Raw genomic sequence first — 21,995 nt, 5'->3', positions numbered from 1 at the left:
AGCTGTTGTAACAACTCATTTTCACACTGTTAAATCAAACATACCCATCTCTAATAATATGGTCACACTTGGGCTGCCATTAAAATAGTCGAAAATTTATTATTAAATAAGAAATTTTGTCAGCAAATATGTTAAAATTAATACGTCCGCGACACCTGGCAAATCGAGCATGCCGACTTTTATCAACCCATCAGCAGCCCAATAGTTCTAGTCAAGATGAGCTGAGTAGCACCGTCAAACGAATCCGTGAGGAAATGGCTGCTGACAAACAGAAACTAAACTGGCGTAAGCCAATTGGTGACCGGCCAGAGGACTGGAATAGCAAACTGAAGCTCTTCTCCGATTCGGAACAGACTTCCGACTTTATAGTAATGATGCAGCAACCTCTTGACCTAAGTCCTTCAAATCTGCGAAATTGGTGGGACAAGCGAAAGGAAAGAATTGAACGGCACATGCAACAGTTCATCCCAGAAAGACACAAGATTTTGGGACCTGAATTGGCGGCTGCACATTTTATACTTTATCGCGGTGGTGCAGTCAAATTTACTGAGGAACGGCGCTGGCACCGAGCCACAGAGGATGGCGAATTCAGTTTACCCAATAAATTTAGTCCCGATTTTAAGGTAGAAGCCTTACGATGCGATAATATGATCCTATACTTTGAAGGCTTGGAAAATCTGCGATGCCTCGATCACTTAAAGTTTTTATCCTTTCACAACGTTTCCACCTTTGATGACTTTTGCCTGGACCGTGTTTCGGGCAGTGAATATCCACGCCTCGAGGTATTGGATCTCTCAGGCACCAGCATTACGGCCGAGGGCCTATCCTGCCTTTATCGTCTGCCTTCATTGAAATTGTTAATTCTCAATGATCCTAAAGAAAGTCTGGAGATGGAATTGGCGACTGCTATGCTGGAAGTCGCACTCGCCCCACTTAAAATAGTCGCATCTAATGTTATACACCAAGAAGACGAAAATTAAATGTTTCCTTAACATGGCAAATATAATCACATAAATATTTAGTTTTTACATTTTTGTTATGAGGTCTTTGGAGGTTTCGCCTTCATGTATTCCGCCTTGATCGCTTCACGCTCCTCAATGGGCGGCAAATATGGTGCGATGCCCTTGCCCCGGCGATCAGCTCGAATTTTATTCTATTGTGGAAATGTCAAAATATTCAATAACCATTGTGGTTTAATTTATCAAACTTGCCCAAAACTCTTTGCAATTATTATAATTGGCAAAATAAACTTCACACTTGTCCCGGTCAAAGTTGTTTTTATTTAAACACTTGAACGACAGCTCTTGCTCCTATACGAATGGAAATAATAATCATATTTTTTCTTTCTTTTTTAATGGTAAACTTACCTTGAGACAAGGATTGTCCCGCTCTGCATTTAGATTGCGAGGCATTTAAATGTGTTTAAAATTATATAAAAAAGTTGTTTTGTTTTGTAAGGAACGGAGTTGCCAGAAATTGAAGCTGAAATCCTAGAGATGAACGATTATTAACGAACTTTTTGCTGAAACGTATTTGACAATCAACTCAGCGCCGGCCAAAATGTTATGCCATGTATATGTTGGGAATGATGATCGATAGACTTAATCGAAATGATTGCCATGACTGAAATGTTGATATCGATATATGTTAGCAATGGATATCGATAGGCTTCACTGAAAGGTTGCTCGCAATAGGGCGTAGTAAAGGGGCCTACTACATGTGCTCGCACAAGGGGGTTTATGGGTAAACATTTACCCCACAAATTAAACATTAAATATATTAAATAAAAAGTAGTTAAATACTAATGTATGCACCTGTATAAGCAATAATAATATAAACTACAAATGTTTCATACATACATATTCATATGTATTTAAAATAATCTAATTATGGGAAAAAGTTAAACATTAAGGAAAATGCAAGCATTAAATATTATATTTAAAGGCAAAGATAAAACGTAAAATGAAATCATAAAATAGTACAATTAAAGGAACATATTAAATATAATTTAAGGAAAATATAAAACAGAGATCATTTACGAAAATATATGTATTAAATATAATATACAATTTGTATGAACATACATACATATGTATGTACATGCACAATGTACACATGTGAATTAATGGAGAATAAGAAAACGCAATGTACCTACATACATGTATGTATGTAAGTACATATATGTACATACATTTGTATGTACGTAAGTATATAGATGTGTATGTTTACATACATACATATGTATGTACATATCCATTTGCACATGCGCATTCAACGGTAAATAATAATAAATAGACAAATGTATGTACGTTCATTCATATGTACATATGTACATATGTATGTATGTATGCTTGTACATATATACATTTACATTTATTTATGTATACTATACATACTATACATATGCACAATAATATGTAAATATGTACGTATATATGTATGTAACTATGTATGTACAAATATTTAAGTAAGTACATACATATGTACATACATAAGTACATACATATCCATTTGCAAATGCGCATTGAACGGTAAATGATAATAAATAGACAAATGTACATACATACATATGTATTTACATATTATTGTGCATACAATGTACATACGTATGTATGTATGCATGCGTTTTCAAGTATAAATAAGAAAAATGTACATACATACATTTCAAACATACATATGTACACATGCAAATTAAAGGTGAATGGATACGGAATTGTTAATGTTCACATTTGTATGTACACCTCTATGTACATACATATATACATATGCACACATCTATTTACATACATAGATACATATGCACACATCTATGTACACATATATATACTTATGTATGTATGTGCATATATAGTAATATGTATATGTATGACGTATTACATGCATATGTATGAATGTATATATTACATATGTATGTATGTACATATAAATACATGTGTGGTTGCAAGTAAGAAGTTAGCTTAACTCTATAGCTGCTTATTAGCGGCGGGCTTGCTACGTTGTTAGATTAATCATTAATTTAAATTTTTAGTGGTTTCTAATCGTCGGCCCATGCATTTGGAGGTTTCTTTTGTTCCTTAAATCATATTATATTCAATATATTATATCTACAACATATTTCATATTTTTTTTGTGGGGTAAACGTTTGTATACAAATCCCTTTTGGTGAGCACATGTAATATCCCCTTTTCCTACGCCCCATTCCAAACATCGATTTTGAGGGCAGAGATTTCGATAAGTCCATCGATCACCATTGTTAACAGCGTCGCTAAACTTACGTAGATATATTATCATTTTACACATTTATGTATGTAGATAACTCATCCGATCTACTCTCTGTCAGAATTATCGATAGATCCATTGGGTGAAACGGTTTTGCTTGCGGAGTACTTCTTATTATTACATATATCATTTGTAATCGTTTTAGTTCTTTGCCGATCTCTGGACAGTCACACACTGTATTTCTTTTGATCGAAATGTCTTTCAGAGTTCAACCTAAAGGATTCGCCACCAAATCCATTCATGCGGGTCAAGAACCAGAGCAATGGAATAGCAATGCTGTCATTCCTCTGATATCATTAAGCACAAATTTTAAACAGAGTTTTCCCCCGGAAAAAGATGTAAGTGCAAAATAATTTGAACAAATAAAGTAAATACCGCCTTAGGAGCTTTGTGTTAATGGCTTACAAAATATTTATACCATAGACAAAGATACATATACAAAAATTATATATTTTTTGTTTTTGTTTTAGTGTTCTTTGAGTGACTCGAAACTATCCTAAAAATAAAATTTGTTTGATTTGTTTACATATATGACTCATAATAATGTATGAAAATCACGTTTTTGGAATGTAATCTATTTGAAATGCATTAAAAGTTTATCCATTTGTCTTGGCAAAAACCATCTTGAGAGAAAGTGTATTTATAACGGAATATTTTACACTAGCCTCCCCTAGGTATTATTCTAAAGTTTAAATATAAATCACTCCGTTGTCCAAATCTATATATCATCTTCTTTATTTATAACAAAAATTTAAACATTTGCAACTAACAACAAGACTCAAATAACATATAAGCAAAGCTTGTAAAAAGTGAACCTCAAATTAATTAAACATTTCTCTGGATTGATTTTCTTCCTAAGTAAATATCTAAAGAATTTACTACGTTAGAGCTTAATATTAATACATGTAATACATATGTATATCAAATATTTTTAAAATATACTTTCTAAAGATACCTCAATATGTATACGTACATAAATCCCTAAATATATCCCCTACTGTGGCAAACAGATGTTCACTTCGAAAAATACTTGAGTTTTATCACTCTTAAGTGCTTTGGTAATAAAAATCTATATAATTGTCACGTTTACCTAACACCTGGTAGGTTATTTTCCCCAAGAGGTCAATATACATATATACAAACAAACTTATTTTCTTTTTTTTTTTTGCAATATTATCAAACATTGGGCATATGAATTTCACAAACCCTTGCAATTATCACATTTGTTTGTATTATTATTTCTTATCATTCCTATAAATTTAAAGGTGGGAGTCATTGTAATAACGAACCTTTAAGGATCTACACGATATTTAAAGAGCCTTTCTTAGACACTTGTTAAAATATTGAAAATCTATAATTGATAATTTGTTTTCTTTTGTACAGGGCTTTAAGTATTCTAGAGGTGGCAATCCCACTCGCAAGGTTCTGGAAACATGTCTAGCTGCTCTGGACAATGCAAAATATGGATTAGTTTTCTCATCTGGATTAGGAGCGATACATACAGTGATGTCTATGTTAAGCGCTGGAGATCATATAGTAGTTGGAGATGATATCTATGGTGGAACCAATAGGCTAATTCGGTGAGAGTAGACTAAATACTTGATTTATATATTTCATATATATTATACATATATTAGGCAGATTACATTTCGTTTTGGAATATCTGCTACATTTGTTGATCCAACCAACTTAGAGGCATTTAAAGCTGCATTTAAGCCCGAAACAAAGGTATATAGCTTAAAAATTATTCGTAAATAAGTATAAGATCTTGGTAAGAACTCTTTAAACATAGTTTTTTAACCAACCATTCTTTGGAGAGCTATTGGATATAGTCACTTGAAATGTTATACTCTGTTTGCAGCTTGTATGGATCGAATCGCCTACAAATCCTTTGATCACAATTGTAGATATCAAGGCAATAAGCGTTATTTGTCATAAAATCGGTGATCATATAACTCTTGCCGTGGATAATACATTCTTGACATCTTATTTCCAAAGACCCCTCGAGTTGGGAGCTGATTTGGTTTGCTATTCGTTAACCAAGTATATGAATGGCCACACGGATGTGGTCATGGGTGGCCTTACAATGAATTCTGATAAACTGTATCAGAGCCTGAAGTTTTTACAGAATTGTTTGTATTTAAATTTCATTAAGACGCTATTTAGTTAAACTATCCCCGTTTCGATTTCAGCGTGTGGGATTGTACCCTCGCCCTTTGATTGTTACCAAGTGAATCGCAGCCTTAAAACACTCTCTCTTCGCATGGAGAAGCATCAGAGCAATGCACTGGCAATCGCCAGGTTCCTAGAATCCCATGCGTTCGTGGATAAAGTTCTGCATCCAGGCTTATCCTCACATCCACAGCATGAGATTGCATTACAACAGACCTATGGCTATAGCGGAGTGTTCTCTTTCTATATTAAAGGCGACTTAAAACACTCAACAGCATTTTTAAGAGCTCTCAAGTTATTCACCATAGCTGAAAGTCTCGGAGGATATGAAAGCTTGGCAGAATTACCGTATGTTCGAGTAGAATTCCCGATATATTTTCTATTGAAATTTTTAATTTTGGTTAGATCTCTAATGACGCATGCATCCGTTCCTCTTGAAGATAGAATCAAATTGGGAATAACTGATGCCCTAATACGTTTGTCAGTCGGCCTGGAGGACTCTGAGGACTTAATAAGTGATCTTCAACTAGCTTTAGATATTGCAGCTAAAGCCTAAAGGTCAAAAAATGTCATATATCCTTCTAGTGCTAAATGCTTTGTAACAGTACAACATTCTGTTGTCTAAAACGTTTTATATGCCCTTAATTAAAGTAGAGACAAATTGTTTCAAGTTGCCAATCAGGCTAAAAGTTTAATTGGAATTGAATTAAGCTTTAGATATTGGAAATATATCGCCCCATTAGACACAAAATCATTGATATTTGGATAGTTTCTTGATCAAGACCAGATTCTGCGGCTAGTTTAGAAAAAATTATTCAAATTCCTTTGCAATATTGTAAAATTCCAAACAATTTATATTTTTTCCTGTTACATTCTAATCACAATTTATGAAACGATTTAAGAAAATTAACTATTAGCGTTTCCAAAGCTTCTTAGGCCTTAAAATTATCCTTCTCTTTGCGCAACTTGCCCATAGTTTCTATCGGATTGGTAGTATTTCCTGTATGCTTCTGTACTGTGGACTCATGAACACGCATAAATGGATTCCAAGACTTCTCCTCTCCTATGGTTGACGGAACAGTTGGATCCTGTGAGGCACGACGCAATTTGGCCCACTCAATACGCTGCTGAATCAGCTGATTGTCAGGCTCAACGTGACGAGCAAAGCTCATGTTCTGGAGTGTATATTCATGACCGCAAAACACTTTGGTGCCATCGGGCAGAGCTGACAGTTTAGTGCACAATGCCTCATACATCTCCTCGGGTGTTCCCTCGAAGAAGCGACCGCAACCGCCTTGGAAGAGAGTGTCGCCGGTGAAAACAGCACCAGATTCAGCGGCTCCATCATCAGTTGCTGTGACATGATAACAAATATGTCCAGTGGTATGACATGGCGTCGATAGGCACTTTACATTCAGTGACCCTATATTGAAGGTATCATTCTGCCGAACTTTTTCATTTAGAGCTCCAATGCGATCATCTCCGCCATAGACCTTCAATTCGCCAGAAGTCCACAATTTAACCAGTTTCTCATTGCCACCTGCATGATCCCAATGATGATGTGTAGTTAGCACCTTGTTCAAGGTCACCTTTTCCTCCTTGACTGTCTTAATCACTAGCTCGGGATCCACGGGGTCCACAACAGCGGCCTCTTTTGTTTTATTATCGATAATCAAGTACATGTAGTTATCCTGAAGGGCTGGCAAGATTTTCACCTGCATGCCGGCTAATGCCACATCCTCCAAAGTGCTATGCATGCCTCTTAAACCAACGGTGCGTAACTTTTGAACTGCCAACAAAAATGAACAGAAAACAATATTGCAAATTATGACAGATATACAGATAACCAACAACAACAACATCAACTAAACTAGATAAGATTATAACACAAATACATATACACATATATATATTACAATTGACGAGACTTCTGCGACTTGGACTTGAACAGATTTGCAAAACCAGAAATCGTTTGCTTATGCTTATCCCAGCACCAAATGAGCAAATCGGAGCTCGACTGCTCCGTATCGAACCTCGAAAATATGCGGCCGTTAATTGTGACTCGACGCTATTTGCAACACTTCGCCAGGCGGATGATAACATTGAAGAGAGATTCGTTGCAAAATTTGGCTAAAGCGAAAATGAATTTATTTGAAAGGGACGGGTGACTTAAAATTATTTACTTGATTTTTTTTTTTTCGTCTAAAATGCCGGAAAAAGCTCAAAATTAGTGTTGGTCAAAAAATCGATAGTCCTTTCGTTGGTGGACAATTTTTTGATTATCGTTTTATCGATAGTTATCTTTAGATAGTTTTATCGGAGGGAAAAAATGTGTAAAGAAAAGAAAAAACAAACTTTGAAATTTGTTACGAATTTTTTATAAAGTGTTTTAAAATACAATTTAATAGGTGGTTATTAATTTAAAGCTCGATGGTGCCCACTATCGATATTTGAATAGCACTTAATCAAAGGGTTGCCAGAAGTGCATATGCGTAAGGAAAATTCTGCCATATGCAATGTTTGGCGGGCAATTCAAATTTATAAAATTGTGTTTTTTGTTCAACTGTAATCAAATATTGCGCAACATTTTGAGCATTTAAGTATGTAATGAAGTAAACATCGGTATTCTTAAATTTTTATTTAAACAACAAGCAGTTTTTGTCAGAGCTGTTTTCAATTAATGATAATATTTACACTTTAAATAGAAAGAAAATTTACAAAAAAAAATGTCCGAAACAACTGATATAAATATAACCAATTCGCAGTCACATCTGATTGAAGTTCATCATGTTGGTGTAACGGCCAAATTGCAATCCCCATTGAAGAACTTTCTGTCTTTGCCGCGACAGAGCACATCCAGTGATTCGGAAATTTTTCCGGCTCAAGCGAAAATGACGAACTATCACGTATTCGAAAACGAGGGTGAATGTGGTGAAAGGAGTACGGAATGCACCACAGTTTCCAGTAATTCTCAGCATGTTCTCTACGAGATGCAGGCTCATGCTGCCCCCAAGGAACGTCCATTTAAAAGTCAACCGCATCGCATAGAATTTCAACGTTATCACAAGAAGAAGCTACCGCATATGATTATACCGCCTAGAAGAAAGTCGCATAGCAAACTCAAGGCTAACAAGGCATCAGAGAAGGTGGCCTCAGGACAAACAGCTGGCTACTGGTCCCGTCTGGTAGCTACCTTGGACAACATGTGCAAATGCACTCCGCCAAAAACAAAGGGCCAAATGAATATCATCGATGATCTGCCCGAACCGCATTGGAATAAAAAGGAGGCAGTGCGTCACACTTGCATTGGCATTTATCCCTTTGAGCATGGCTGTGCCGACTATTTAAGCACCACCGATACACATCCCAAAATCAATTCCATTATAATTGCCGATCGGGCAACTACCTATGCTACTCATTTCTGGGCCGAACTCTTTGGTCTGCTACACATTGGGGTTGCCTTTATTGTGGCCTTTATATTGCAATGCTATCGCTTTTTATTATATTCTTTGGTCAATTCTTTAGTTGTGGGCCTACTGCATATGACGTCGGACTATTTGATAAAACCGATATTGACGGTGATCTTTAATGGTTATCTCCAGCCACCCATGATATTCCTTTACAATATTCTATGCTCCATGCGCGACATATTGGAACCAGTGGCCGAGACTCTGAATAACTTTATGAAACCATTGGCCACTGTGGGCGGAAGTCTTCGTCTGATTAATGTCAATTATCGCCAAGAGAAAGGACATTCCAACAAAGTATGACTTGTGTCACACACTTATTATTAATCTCAAATATCTCAATTCTTTTTAAGTAGTTGTTTAATTAACTGATTTCTGTTCATGTTGCTGTTTCAAATTTCCTTTTGACCTTTTAATAAAATTTCAACTTGCCTGTTCCATTTGCCAATATGTTCCAATGTGGGAGGAGCTTGCGCGGGCAACCCTTAAATCTGAAATTTCCCTCCATCCCTATCCGGGAGCAGTTCATCAAATTGCTCGACAACACCCAATCTTACGCATAACAACAGGGGGGAAGAGCGAGTGAGTGACAGAGAGAGTGAGGGACAGAGAGAAGGAGGAGAAAAACAAAGGTAACAAAAACCAGCTCCGTATCGGATTACACAGTGTTTTCTGTTTTTTTTCCTTTTTTTTTTTTTTGGTATGTTCAGAGAAATGTGTAGCCATAACGACCTGGTCTCTGGTCCTGGTCCTGAACTTGGTTTTGGTCTTGGTCCTGTTCCTCGCTAATGGTCTGGCTCTTGGTGAGATTTAAGGGTGTGTTAGCTCAATTACATTGAATGAAACGATAGCGAAACATTTATGATTTATTTGCTCATTTTGTGGTGTGGCAACGGGGAACAGATTCTCAGCATATGTCCACAAAAATTCAAATAAAATCAGCTAATTGCATCCCGCGAGAATATTCATTTATTGGCCACAATTTCATTTAATGAAGCGGTTAAAAACAATTCCTTTAGTTTACATAAACTTTTTTTCTTGAGATTTGTTAAAGAAGTAATTAAGAATTAAAATAAACTTAATATCTTGTTTGGAGTTTTAATTACTGGAACTTTAACTAGTAACTACTCCATTCAATTGGGTAGTTGAATAGTTTGTAGTTCCTTCATTCAATCGAGTAGTTAAGTAGTTTAAAGTCAATATACATATTTGAAACGAAAAGTACTTTAAATCAATCTGTCTAACTATCAATAATTTATGTCTCTCTGATTAAGTTATAAGTTTTCTTTTCGGCTTAGAAATCTCTGCTTCTGCACGATCTCTGGCCAACAAGAGGGCCAAACGTGTTGAAAGGGTAACAAAAGTATGAAGAAAGGCATTTGCTGTTCTCAAAATCCTTTCATTTCCTTTGCAAAATTTTAGGCAGAAATCAATCAATCTGATCTAGATAAATAAATGAATAGACAAAACACAAGCAGCACCGAATTTCAAATGCCCTTTCTTCTCTCACATTCCTTGACTTTCATTCGGAAAACTATAAATTCTCGACTAACAGAATCAAGGCAAAAGTCACATGTATTCGGACCTGAGTTGAGTGTAGAACAAATTATATATACCTTACGTTTTGCAAGAGTATCCATGATATTTATCATGGGGATTAGGCTTCGAATTCTCAGAAAGAATTTCTTTTAAAAACGAACTCAATTATCATATTCAAATCTCTGGGCAACTGTGCTAGAGAAAACAAAATGAAAATCGAAATAAATAAATAAATAGTTCATTTTACATAGTGAGACAAACTTTTTTGGTTCGACTTATTTATCTTTTTTGTGCTGGTCATCCGAAGCTTTCATTAATGAGGTTCTCGTCTTTCAGTTTGAGTTCACCCCTTGAATGAGCATTGAGGAAAGCGAAAGGGAAAGAATATTACCCCAATTAGCTGTAAAAATGCTGTATATAATAATGACATATGTTTCCATTTTCTCAAAAACATTGTTTTCCTTCATTTCCTTTGGTATTTTTGTTGTTAACTAATTGCTGAAGTATATTAATTGGGTACCAAATTTGGTTGGTTGTTGGTTTTTTCCTGCTGTGATTTATAAATAACTCAAATTGTTCCAAAGGTGCGAAAAATCAGTAGACACAATCTGTTACTCCTACAACAATGTGTATGTATGTATGTATATGTCCTCTTACCTTCTCTCATAATCCCTGAATTCCAAAGTGTTTGCCCATTATTGTGCGACGATCATCAGGGGCGGATAATGAAAACTTAGCCATTGTAATCTTGGGCATTCATGAATCAATGAATGAATGAATAGAATGCTCGCTCGATCGACAGGGAGACACAGTTTACAAACCTTTTTTGTTCAGAATTCTGCGATTATACACTTAGCTGTCTCTGTCTCCCTCATTCTTTCTATCTTATAAGCTGTTTGCTTTCAAACCATAAACTCAAGGATTATCTAAGCAGGTTGCTTCCTTGCTGCTCCCGATTGTTCCTGACTGCAATTTGTGGGCAGTCGCGTCTCATCGACCCAGACAATGGACCATGTCGAGTAGACGACAAGTGATTATGTAAGAAGTTATGTGTAAATCAACAACGTTTCCAAAAAGGGCAAAAGAAAGGCAAAACTTTTGGCTAGGGTGACAGTTAAAGGGACAAGCAAGAGACAAGCGAGACGAGATTAAAAACTCTTGTGCATTCTTAAGTGTTTTTCGAAAAAAAGGACATTCTCTGAAGAAACTTACATAAGAAAATACCTGGAATCGCATCACCAGTGAGAAAAACGGAACAGCAAATCCTTGCAAATATTATCCAACAGGAAGTAGTAACTAACTGATAACAAGTTCCATCTTATCTTATCTTATACAGTCTCTGTCTGGTTGGAGTCATTTTGCATAACTTCTTCTACAAAAATTTCATATAAATATTCAGCTTAGTCTTCAAGTGAATGAGCGGTGTATTCATTCAACGATTTTTGGTTTGATATTCAATTCTGTTTATCTCTCTCATTTCTTTATTAAACTCAGACTCATGGCTCTTGTCGTTATAAAGAAAATAATCATTAGGCAAATGGATAAAATATGACATTTGATATATCAAATATTCGTACATACATACATAGAGTATAGGTTCAGTGCAAAAACGAGGGCAAGAAGGGCATAAAACTTGGCAATACCTTGGATTTATGGCTTTAAAACATGATCGACTGTCGACAAATTATCCTATCAGTCGTATTACTTACATAAGTTAGGATCTTGATCTTCTTTTACCTACCAATCGTCCTTTTGCATGAGAAAGAAAGGATGGGCAAAATGCCTATTTTTGGGAGGCGATAAAAAGGACCTTATTGAAATATAATCTTAAATTGGCCCCAAATTGTATTCCTATTGCCAAACTATAAAATAACACATTAAAATTGTTTATTATAAAAATTTCAATATCGCATAAATTCAGATTTAAAACACGAAAGAACTTATGAGGATCCTCCTGTCCTTTCTGAACGTTGTAAAAAGTTTTTTACTCTCTAGAAGATTAAATCATTGTTGAAAAAAACATAATTTAAAAAATTCTCAAAAACTTCTAACTTTACGAGTTTCAAACTTTGCCGAATTTCAGTCAGTTTTCTGAAAATGAAAATGCTTATCTGGTTTTTAGAAATGATGGGCTATGAAATCTATCTAATATTTGTTGGATTTTTATAAAACATGTACCATTTGAAGGGAAATTCAATTTACTTTCATACGTTGATAAAAAAAGTATTTAAGCTTAAGTTGGTATCGTAAAACGGCGTCAAAGCAAAAGATCTCAAGAATTACATACAAAAACAAATACTAGGGCTAAAATGAAATTTGGTATGCAGTTTATCTTAGATTGCTTAGATCTACAACTTCTTCAAAGAAAACACCTGTTTAACTATAATACATTTGTTAAGCAAAGACCAAAAATGACAAGGAACAGACAAATTTTCCAATAAACCTTAAAGTTAATTAATTAAGTCAATTTTTGAAGCATTTGAAAACATCACATCTTAATTTTTCAATAAGAATAATGTCTTTCAATCTGCATTCTAATCTCGAGAACTAAATTTTTGTCCACATTCGGAAAAAAAAATCGTGATCATGATCGGATTGAAATTAGTTTTAAAAGACAGATTATTGAAAAATCTATAGGATCAGAATTCCAGTTATCTTGGGGGTTTAGGATAATACAGAGTTAATTCACCAAGGACTAAGTACCTTAAAATTTGTAAATTCTTTGGTCAAATTTAAATATTCAGATTTCCAATTGTCCAAATAAGGCCAATTCTGGATACATGTGAATAATTTTTGTAGATAAAGAACATTTTGGATGGGGAATTACCTTCGAAAGTCAGCATAATGAGAAGAAGAACTAAGTTTCATGGATCCAAAAGTGTTACGCAATATCATGATCATTTAATCTCTATATACAGTATATATCCAGTGGCGGATCTAACTCACAATTAGAAGGTAGAATCATCTTTGTATATAGAGCTTCAGAGTTAAATTGTCGATTTTAGGATTGGAAATTTCCCTCATTTTTCCTCCGAGGATCCGCTACTGGATATATCAAATTCTTTATGAATCGGACTAATGAAGTTTCTAATGCCCTTGCCTTTTATGTGTTGCATTCATACACTTCCACACACACACACACACACACACACACACACTGTCCGGTCGCCGAATTGCATTATTTGTAATATCAGACAACCAAACCAAACTCCAACTCTAGCCATAGTCAAGGGGGAAAGGGGGGAAAGAGTGAGGCAAAAGCAAAAACAAAAAAAATCTGCTTAAATCAGCAACTAAATATGAAACACTGTGGGAACCAAAAACGCGTCGAGACAAAACTTTACCGTTACTCACTGAATGAGAAGGAGGAGGAGGAGGAGGCAGTGGGGGGTAAGGCACGAGGCAAAAGCTTTATTATTTTATTCACTTGCCAGTCCCGATGACAGGCTACAACCAGCTTAAAGCTGTCTAAGTCCTGACACGTGATTCCCCCCCGCTCCAGAAGGGAATTAGCTATGAGGATGATGCGATTACATAAGCCTTTCGATAGCGGTCAATTAGAGGGAACACCTTTTTTTTTTTTTTCAAAAGGGGGCGTTGCTAAGGGTGGAGTATATGTAGGTTGGGAGAGGGGTTAGCAATAGAATACACCTGTTATCCCCTCTCCGTCTCTCTTGAGATTTCAGATTCACATTATTCACGCAACAAAATCAAATAATTCCCAATGTGATCTCAAATCTGTTGCCTGTGACAAATCTCTCAAGGGTGACAATAAAATAATTGTCACAACCCTCCTAATGAATTCTTTTCAACAATAAACACAACAACAACAACAAGAGGAAAATTGAAAAATGCTGCTGCTGCTGCTACTGTCTACCCTCCCCTCTCCACAATCCCCTTTATAATCGTCTCCTGCATTCGCTGCTGCTGCTCCTTCTGTTTAGCCTTTTTGTGGATTTGTCACCTTTGCCATGTCACACATTTTGTGTAATTGAAATTTGATGCCATTAGATGAATTATTCTTCTTCTTCATTATCATCATCATCATCATCTTCTTCTTCTTCATTCTCATTGTCAGCTTCCTACATTGGCGTTTTTCCATTGAAGGGAGTTGGGCATCAAATTGCATATTATATTTTCATTTCAACTCTGACAAGAAAATGCAACAAATATATGTACATACACATACATACATATATATGGTTATGTGTATGTGTATATTAAGCAATGTCATAAGAAGTTGAACATAAAATTCCTAGAAACTGCACACGGGCATTCATTAGATATCTCTACTCCAAAAAAGAAGAAGAAGAAGCGAAAAATCACTGCCATAATAAGGTCACAGTTGACAAAAACCAGCGAAAAACAAAAACAAAAACAACAAAAAAAAACAAACAGGTTAGATAACAAAGAAACACAAATACAATAGCAAATTGCACAATATTCAAATGCTGTACAAGCAACAACAAAAAACAAAAACAAAACAAAACAAAATGGCCGACACAAGTCACGCCCATTACAAAGGATAACAACCCCTAAATTGGCTGGCTCAATACACGCAGCAGCCAGTAGTAGACAGTCAGTGTATGTGTGTGTGTGTGTGTGTGTGTGTTAACGGTTCTCTTGTTCCAATTCCCAAATGTTCCCATAGCCTGGCTGACTAGAGCCAATGCAATTTCCCTTTTGCTGCTGCTGCTGCTGTTGCTGCTGGCAGCGCTGTCGACGTCAACGCTGCCTTTGGCGGTAGCATTGCGTTCTTGCCACTTCCACTTGCAGTTGAGTTTCAAAAGTCAAAGCGTTTAGACGGCAAATTTAAAAAAAAAAAAAAAAAACTAAACTAAATTCCAAAGATATCAAAAAAATATCAAATCGCCGGGTCTCTTTTTTTTTAATTTGGTTTTGTTCAAGTGCATAAAAACCGTTACAAAAATGACAAGTTGAACGAAAAACAAAAGCAAAACTCAGCAAGCCAAATCAAGTGATTGGATTTTTATTTTTTTCATGTGTGTTTGTTTGTTTTGTTCTGTTTCATTAATCAAACTTATCTTGAAGTCAAACAACAATTGTGCAAAAGGAAAATGTTTGAGAAAAATATGAATTCAACTAGTTTATCAGTATCGATTAGCGGTGATTTGGACTCAACCTCATCAGGTGGCACATCATCGGATCACTCGGCCATCCAACAGGATAATCTTAGTTCACCCATGGCCTACGGTTCACTATTTTTGCCCCATGCTGGTAAGTACATACGTTCTCTTTTATCTTGACCAATTGGTTTTATATTACATCTTGGCCCAAAGACAGAAAGAGCGAGAGAGAGATTGTTGATCAGACCGAGGCGTCAATGAGACGCGCTGCATAAACAATTAAAGCCTTTGCTTTTTTTTATTTTGCTGAGGATTACACATTTTTTTGCAGGACTGTAGAATTTGGTTGGAGTAATATGAATTTATATAAACAAAGAGTACAAGGGAAAATTTCATCAGGAAATTTAGCATAAGGAAAATCAATTTTTGTTTAAAATTTCTTTTAAAATTCTCCTTGTTGCCAAAGTTAAGACTATTTAATATCATTATCATCATCATAAAATCATGAAAGTATTTTGTTAGTATAAGGATATGATTCAAAGGACTCACTAGTTGGTGATATTACTAAAAAATCTGATTAGTATTGTCTGGAGCCACAATGTCACGACTTAGGTTTATCTACATATATGTGAAAAATTTAGGATACGAAAGGATACTTTTGATATTCCTAGTAACATTTAGAAAAACGAATATAAAATTAAGAATTTATCTAATAAAAATGTTATAGAAGTATTTTTAGTAATCATTGAAAATTAATACCGCAAAGAAAACCCTAAAAAAATAAATTTCAATTTTAAAGGAATTTCGTTAAGTAATGGCAGATCCTTAGGGAAGATGATGTTCGGTAGTTTCCTTCATACCAACAAAGCGCCTATATGGCCTATACATATGAGACATGAGGTCAAGAATCTTGGCGATATTTTCTTAAAGGGTATTTGACACTTCGGCTAAGGGGTTTAGGATTTCAAGTAGCCAAAACAATGCAGCCAGCCAGCCAGCCAGTCAGTCAGTCAGTCAATGCATAATGCTTTTAAATATTTACTTATGCAAAAAGTTATGTTTATATATTATAAATTTACGTATGTATGTATGTATGTGTGTGTGTGTGTGTGTGTGTGTGTGTCTCAAATGACGTTTTAATTTATTTGCATACGCCGTCTTCGAAGAAGGTGTCGAAAGACAACAGGCAGAAAACTTTATTAGTCACAGACAAAATAGAATCAAAAGCAAAAGAAAAACGGTAAAAAAAAAGAAAAATATGTACGTACATATGTATATATGTGTAATATGTGTACCCTTTTAGGTTATCGCGGTAATATATCATGCAAAACCGTACTCCAGTTGGATGAGGTGTATGAAACCACAGAAAAGGATCATCATCATCATCAACAGCAACAACAGCAACAACAACAGCAACATCAACAGCATTTGCTTGAACGACGCTTTCAGGATATCACAAATGGTGGCTATGATGATAATAAAACGCCACCGCCCATTGCCTCAACGACGCCCAGATTATATCCAAATCTGAATAGTATTATGTTTGAGAACGATGTCAATGGCAATACAAAAACAACAACAGATACCCTAGGCATACAACGTGTCGGTGTTGTTGGAGTCGCCGGCACTGCAAATCTTGTCAATTCAAGCAATGGTAGTGGCCATTTGATTTCCAATCTAACAACTGCCCATAATATATCCTCTGTGGGCAACTTTCCCATCGATGCCAAAATGTTGCAATTCTCAACTGATCAGGTAGAGATTTCTGTCATATCTTCCATGTGATTCGTGATATCCTTATTCCTTCTCTTTCTCTCTCTCTCTATACAGATTCAGTGCATGTGCGAGGCCTTGCAACAAAAAGGTGACATTGAGAAGCTTACCACATTTCTATGCAGCCTGCCACCAAGCGAATTCTTTCGTACCAATGAGAGTGTACTTCGGGCCCGCGCCATGGTTGCCTATAATTTGGGGCAATTTCATGAATTATACAATCTGCTAGAGACACATTGCTTCTCTATGAAATATCATGTCGATTTGCAAAATCTGTGGTTCAAGGCTCATTATAAAGAGGCCGAAAAGGTCCGTGGACGTCCTTTGGGGGCTGTGGACAAATATCGTCTACGTAAGAAGTATCCATTACCCAAAACCATTTGGGATGGCGAGGAGACTGTCTATTGTTTCAAGGAGAAATCACGAAATGCTTTAAAGGATTGCTATCTGACCAATCGTTATCCCACTCCCGATGAGAAAAAGACCCTGGCCAAAAAGACAGGATTGACACTAACCCAGGTTTCAAATTGGTTTAAAAATCGTCGACAAAGGGATCGTACGCCACAGCAAAGACCGTAAGAAGAATTGAATATTATTAAACCTGAAAATATCTAATCTATGTTATTGTAATAAATATTTATCCCACCAAGCTAACTTATATTAGGAAAACCCATTCCTTTTGTTTCTTAGTCTCAATATTTCGTTCTTGGTTCCAAACATTATGCCAGGATCATAAATTGCTATTGAATTTTTTTTTTTAATTGATCTTTACAAGTGTTTAAAGATTTCAAATTTATTGCTGGTTCTATCATAAAAAGTAACATACATACATAATATTTGTTCATTTTATATTATTACCATATTCTACCCAATTCATTTGTCACTTTGCTCAATTCCATATAACTCGTAACTCGTAAAAAAAAAACTACTCATTGAACGATTTCACTTGAGCATTGAGAATGAAAGAAAAACGGAAAAAAAGATTTCTATTGTTTTGGAATTGGCATTAAAAATCGTTTTGTAAGTGACCGTAAAACACTTGCGTCCAGTTCCACATCTTTCACTTGCATATCCACTTGAGCGTGTTTTATTTCCAATTTTGCAGCAATTCCTTGGCCCTCTCTAAGCATATTTTTAGAGGCTAACACACAAAAAAAAAAGAAAAAAGAAAAAAAGAAAAGGGGACGTGCCACAGCATCGAGCGCATGCGTGTAGCATATGCCGCATCCCGCTGGTTCTTCGGTTCGGTTCGATTCACTTTCCGAGTGTCAAATTGCACCACACACGCACACGCACACATACTACATACGCACACCCACACCCACACCCACAGACGACTTTTTGTTTTAATGTTAATTTTATTTATTTTTAATTTTTGTTTCTCTCTCTCTCTCGCTCGCTCTCTTTGCAGTGATATAATGTCCGTTTTGCCTGTGGGTCAATTGGATGCCAATGGTTGTTTTCCGCGCATGTTCAATGCCCCAAGCTATTATCCCGAAACCATTTTCAATGGGCAATAAACATTAACTACAGGCAGAGGCTGTTGTTTCTTCTTCTTCGTTTTCTTTCTTTTTTTTTGTCTTCTCTTTTTCTCGTCTTCATCTTTTGTAAATATTAAATTAAATTAAAAAACAAATGTATGTATGTCATCAAATGACAAAATAACGAATTATATTGTACAATAATAAATAAATTAAATAATTCAATTTGTAGAAATTTTTTAATTGGCCATAGAATTGGAATAAATCTCATTGGACTTGGAATTAATGGCATTTTTTTGGAAAATAATACTTAAAAAAATAAATCAAGACTCAAAAAAAAAAAAAATAGAAAATAGAAAATTTCTGATATGAAAACGATTTGTAGATCTAAATTAAAAAATTGTGGTATACAGGTTACCTGAGATATAATTTTTTAAAGATTTCAAGTTTAACAATTTTGGATCAGGTGTTTTCTTTTTCATTTGGCCATTTTTATATTGTGGATGTTGCATTAAAAGGCAACTGAAAAAAAGAAAGACTTAACAATGCAGAAAATGGATTCCTACTATGAAACGATATATGAGAAGAGAAGTTCGCCATGCAATGTTTTGGATGAAAGGATACAGACTTTTTAAGCTGTTTTTAGAAAATATTCATTTTCTTGTACAAATGGACATATTTCCGTTTCGCATTCCCATTTAGCACTTTCGATGTATTTTCAAATTTAGAATTATCGATAAGTCGATTTAAAGTCGATTAATTATCGATGTGAAAATAAATAATAGTATCGAAGCTAGTGGCAACTCTATAGTGTAATCGAGACATATGTCTATATTATTGGTTGGGGCCAAATGTCAAATCTTAGTGAATATTTTGCTAATGATCCGCCCAGTTTTTTTGATGAGTTAACTCATGCAAAACCGAAGACAAAGGAGCAAGAACCAGAGCCGAGACCAAGTGGAGGTAGCAGCATGCTGGCCAGCGGCTTCACAGGTGGTTTTCAACCCCCCGAGTATGTGGAAATTACTGAGACAGATGACGGAGGCATCAAGGTCAGCGAAGATGTCCGCAATTTGTGGGAGCTGCCCTCCGAACAGAACAAATTGATTATGCCCGGCATACACATACAAGGCGACTTGGTAAGACAAAGAGAAATTGCATCATCATCGATATATATAGAATATTTATTTATATTATCCAGCCCGATCCAATAACTATAGCGGTGAGCCAACATCTGGATGAAGCTGAGCTACAACAGCGAAAAATTCTCCGTGCCGATGATGTTACTCAAGATGAACGAGGCCTAAAAATGCTTATCCAAGCCAGTTGTTTTCGTTCGGCTGTGAATTTAACTGGACGATTGCTCACGATATATGGCCAGGGGTATGGACGTTCTGGACAACCAGCTAAGCACTCACCGCACTCTCTACAGCTTTGGTTCACTCGACTTGCCCTGTTGGCCAAATTGGGTGAAATAAAGCTGCTTCAGGCGGAAGCAGAACCCTTTGGCAGTCAATTAAATGGACCAGATGTCTTTTTTGAACACTATCCCGAAATGTATAATGGTAAGACAGGATCTATAGCCAGTTTCTCTTTCCGTTTGCTCATCGCTCAGTTGCCCACGTGTTTGGGCAAGCATCATTTGGCCTTGGACAGACTTTCGGAGCTATATGTGACCTGTAAAGAAATTCGGGAACATTTTATTACATTAAAGAACAGTGCAGCGGAAGAATTTTGGTTAATACGAGGAGAAATGGTTCTCCACTCAATTATTAATTGTGCCTTATTGGTGAGTAATGGAAACTAACTAACTTTAAAACTTCCTATAAAATTCATATATTTATTTTAGATGAAAAAAATTCAGTATGATCGATGACATAATTAGCGGCATCTTGTTAACTCGCTCGAGTCTCACTAAAGATGATCAACGATCCTTATATTCAGCCTGGGGTCGTATTTATTTGGAAATTGGTGATATTTTTGGAGCTGAACAAAAGTTTGCTGTTTCCCGAAGATTAAGAGAAATGTATGTTTTCATCGTAGTTTGAAAATTTTGTAAATCTAAATTGATTATTTTTTTTTGTAGGAACTCTAGTCCAGATCTACGGGATCTAGTTGACAAGGGTCTAATTGCTGTGGCTAAAAATGATTTTCCTGAGGCCTACTTGATTTTCCAAAAGGCCTTGCATTTGGATTCGGGTAACACAATGATTTTGAACAATATGGGCGTTTGCTTGTTGTATGCCGGCAAACTGAAGGATGCGATTAATCTGTATGAAAGGGCAATTAATTTGAACCCACAGAAATCACTAAATGAGAGTCTATTGGTTAATCTCTCTACCTTATATGAGCTGCAGTCCAATAATTCGAAATCAAAAAAAATTAATTTATTGCGTTTGATTAACAGATTTAAGCCTGATCTTAACGAGAGCATAGAATATTGCTTAAAATTGCAGGCCGGAAACTAAATTTACATGTAAAAAGCTAAAACATTCCATTAATGTTAAAATCTAAACACAATCTTGTCACTTTTTAAGTTTATTGTTTATTTATTTAAATACTTTTTAATAAAAAATTATAATTAATTAATTATAATTTGTAAAACAAATAATTATATGATCTGAATATTTGCATTGTGGCTCGATTGCCAAAAAAATCAACATACATAAGCTAAAATCAAGATATGTAAATAAAAAAAATAAACATTAAAATGTGAGGAACAAATTAAGAACTTAAATAAGCTATAAAGAAATAATATTAAATTTATAAACGTCCAAAAAACAGTATTTTACAGAAGGATTAATATGATTTTGTAATAGAAGAATTGCACAAATAATAATTTATCAGTTTAAAAGTAAATTTTTTATCCAGTTTCTCAATTTTGTAAAGTTTTCATCCGAAAATATCTAAAATCCCAAAAATGGGACCACTTATACTGAAAAAGATATGGAGAGAAGGATTTTGGATTTTATTTAGATGAGTTGTAGCATTTTCCACATTTTTAACAATTCGTATGATACTGGATAAGGTATGGAACCAGATACAGCCTGGCTGGGTGATAATAAACTGTAATTCAAACGTAGTACAATCAACAAGTTAATTGTGATGGGAATTCACAGATTCGATAATTTGATGACGGGTGATAGCATTTTCCAACACTAGTTTCGATTGACGATAACGTGTAAAAACCCTAGTAG

The 21,995-nt window shown here is 35.3% G+C and overlaps 7 protein-coding genes across 9 annotated transcripts; 5 read left to right on the top strand and 2 right to left on the bottom strand.

The window, feature by feature from the left end:
- Window positions 1-27: 27 nt before the first annotated feature.
- LOC137573694 (distal membrane-arm assembly complex protein 2) lies at window positions 28-1,015 on the top strand. The gene has a single exon (XM_068285689.1). It carries the CDS (start codon window positions 129-131, stop codon window positions 978-980), a length of 852 nt encoding a protein of 283 aa, XP_068141790.1. The 5' UTR covers window positions 28-128; the 3' UTR covers window positions 981-1,015.
- LOC137573695 (coiled-coil-helix-coiled-coil-helix domain-containing protein 7) lies at window positions 984-1,540 on the bottom strand. Its single transcript, XM_068285690.1, has 3 exons — window positions 1,368-1,540; window positions 1,212-1,310; window positions 984-1,153 (listed from the first exon to the last, which is right to left on the bottom strand). The coding sequence occupies exons 1-3, from the start codon at window positions 1,410-1,412 to the stop codon at window positions 1,037-1,039; spliced, it is 261 nt and encodes an 86-aa protein (XP_068141791.1). The 5' UTR covers window positions 1,413-1,540; the 3' UTR covers window positions 984-1,036.
- Window positions 1,541-3,411: 1,871 nt separating this feature from the next.
- LOC137574146 (cystathionine gamma-lyase-like) lies at window positions 3,412-6,152 on the top strand. The gene is made up of 6 exons (XM_068286283.1): window positions 3,412-3,617; window positions 4,663-4,859; window positions 4,917-5,007; window positions 5,141-5,411; window positions 5,472-5,799; window positions 5,857-6,152. The coding sequence occupies exons 1-6, from the start codon at window positions 3,474-3,476 to the stop codon at window positions 6,005-6,007; spliced, it is 1,182 nt and encodes a 393-aa protein (XP_068142384.1). The 5' UTR covers window positions 3,412-3,473; the 3' UTR covers window positions 6,008-6,152.
- A 119-nt stretch (window positions 6,153-6,271) lies between these two features.
- On the bottom strand, window positions 6,272-7,687 carry tzn (tenzing norgay). Of its 3 annotated transcripts, none has more exons than XM_068286284.1 (2): window positions 7,368-7,687; window positions 6,272-7,240 (listed from the first exon to the last, which is right to left on the bottom strand). In XM_068286284.1, exons 1-2 carry the CDS (start codon window positions 7,552-7,554, stop codon window positions 6,384-6,386), a joined length of 1,044 nt encoding a protein of 347 aa, XP_068142385.1. In that variant the 5' UTR covers window positions 7,555-7,687; the 3' UTR covers window positions 6,272-6,383. The 3 variants fall into 3 exon arrangements, with proteins under 3 accessions (XP_068142385.1, XP_068142386.1, XP_068142388.1); XM_068286285.1 differs by having other exon boundaries at window positions 7,485-7,684; XM_068286287.1 differs by having other exon boundaries at window positions 7,635-7,654.
- Window positions 7,688-8,112: 425 nt separating this feature from the next.
- LOC137574229 (uncharacterized) lies at window positions 8,113-9,528 on the top strand. Its single transcript, XM_068286402.1, has 2 exons — window positions 8,113-9,215; window positions 9,275-9,528. The coding sequence occupies exons 1-2, from the start codon at window positions 8,178-8,180 to the stop codon at window positions 9,284-9,286; spliced, it is 1,050 nt and encodes a 349-aa protein (XP_068142503.1). The 5' UTR covers window positions 8,113-8,177; the 3' UTR covers window positions 9,287-9,528.
- A 5,770-nt stretch (window positions 9,529-15,298) lies between these two features.
- On the top strand, window positions 15,299-19,023 carry Six4. Its single transcript, XM_068286038.1, has 4 exons — window positions 15,299-15,695; window positions 16,848-17,299; window positions 17,375-17,892; window positions 18,729-19,023. The coding sequence occupies exons 1-4, from the start codon at window positions 15,536-15,538 to the stop codon at window positions 18,835-18,837; spliced, it is 1,239 nt and encodes a 412-aa protein (XP_068142139.1). The 5' UTR covers window positions 15,299-15,535; the 3' UTR covers window positions 18,838-19,023.
- Window positions 19,024-19,615: 592 nt separating this feature from the next.
- On the top strand, window positions 19,616-21,657 carry LOC137573908 (trafficking protein particle complex subunit 12). Its single transcript, XM_068285985.1, has 4 exons — window positions 19,616-19,937; window positions 20,000-20,589; window positions 20,651-20,824; window positions 20,885-21,657. Exons 1-4 carry the CDS (start codon window positions 19,650-19,652, stop codon window positions 21,264-21,266), a joined length of 1,434 nt encoding a protein of 477 aa, XP_068142086.1. The 5' UTR covers window positions 19,616-19,649; the 3' UTR covers window positions 21,267-21,657.
- Window positions 21,658-21,995: the final 338 nt, after the last annotated feature.

This window comes from Drosophila tropicalis, unplaced genomic scaffold (assembly GCF_018151085.1).
Source record: "Drosophila tropicalis isolate 14030-0801.00 unplaced genomic scaffold, ASM1815108v1 contig_443, whole genome shotgun sequence".
Taxonomy (NCBI): domain Eukaryota; kingdom Metazoa; phylum Arthropoda; class Insecta; order Diptera; family Drosophilidae; genus Drosophila; species Drosophila tropicalis.
This window is presented reverse-complemented; position numbering and strand designations above follow the sequence as displayed.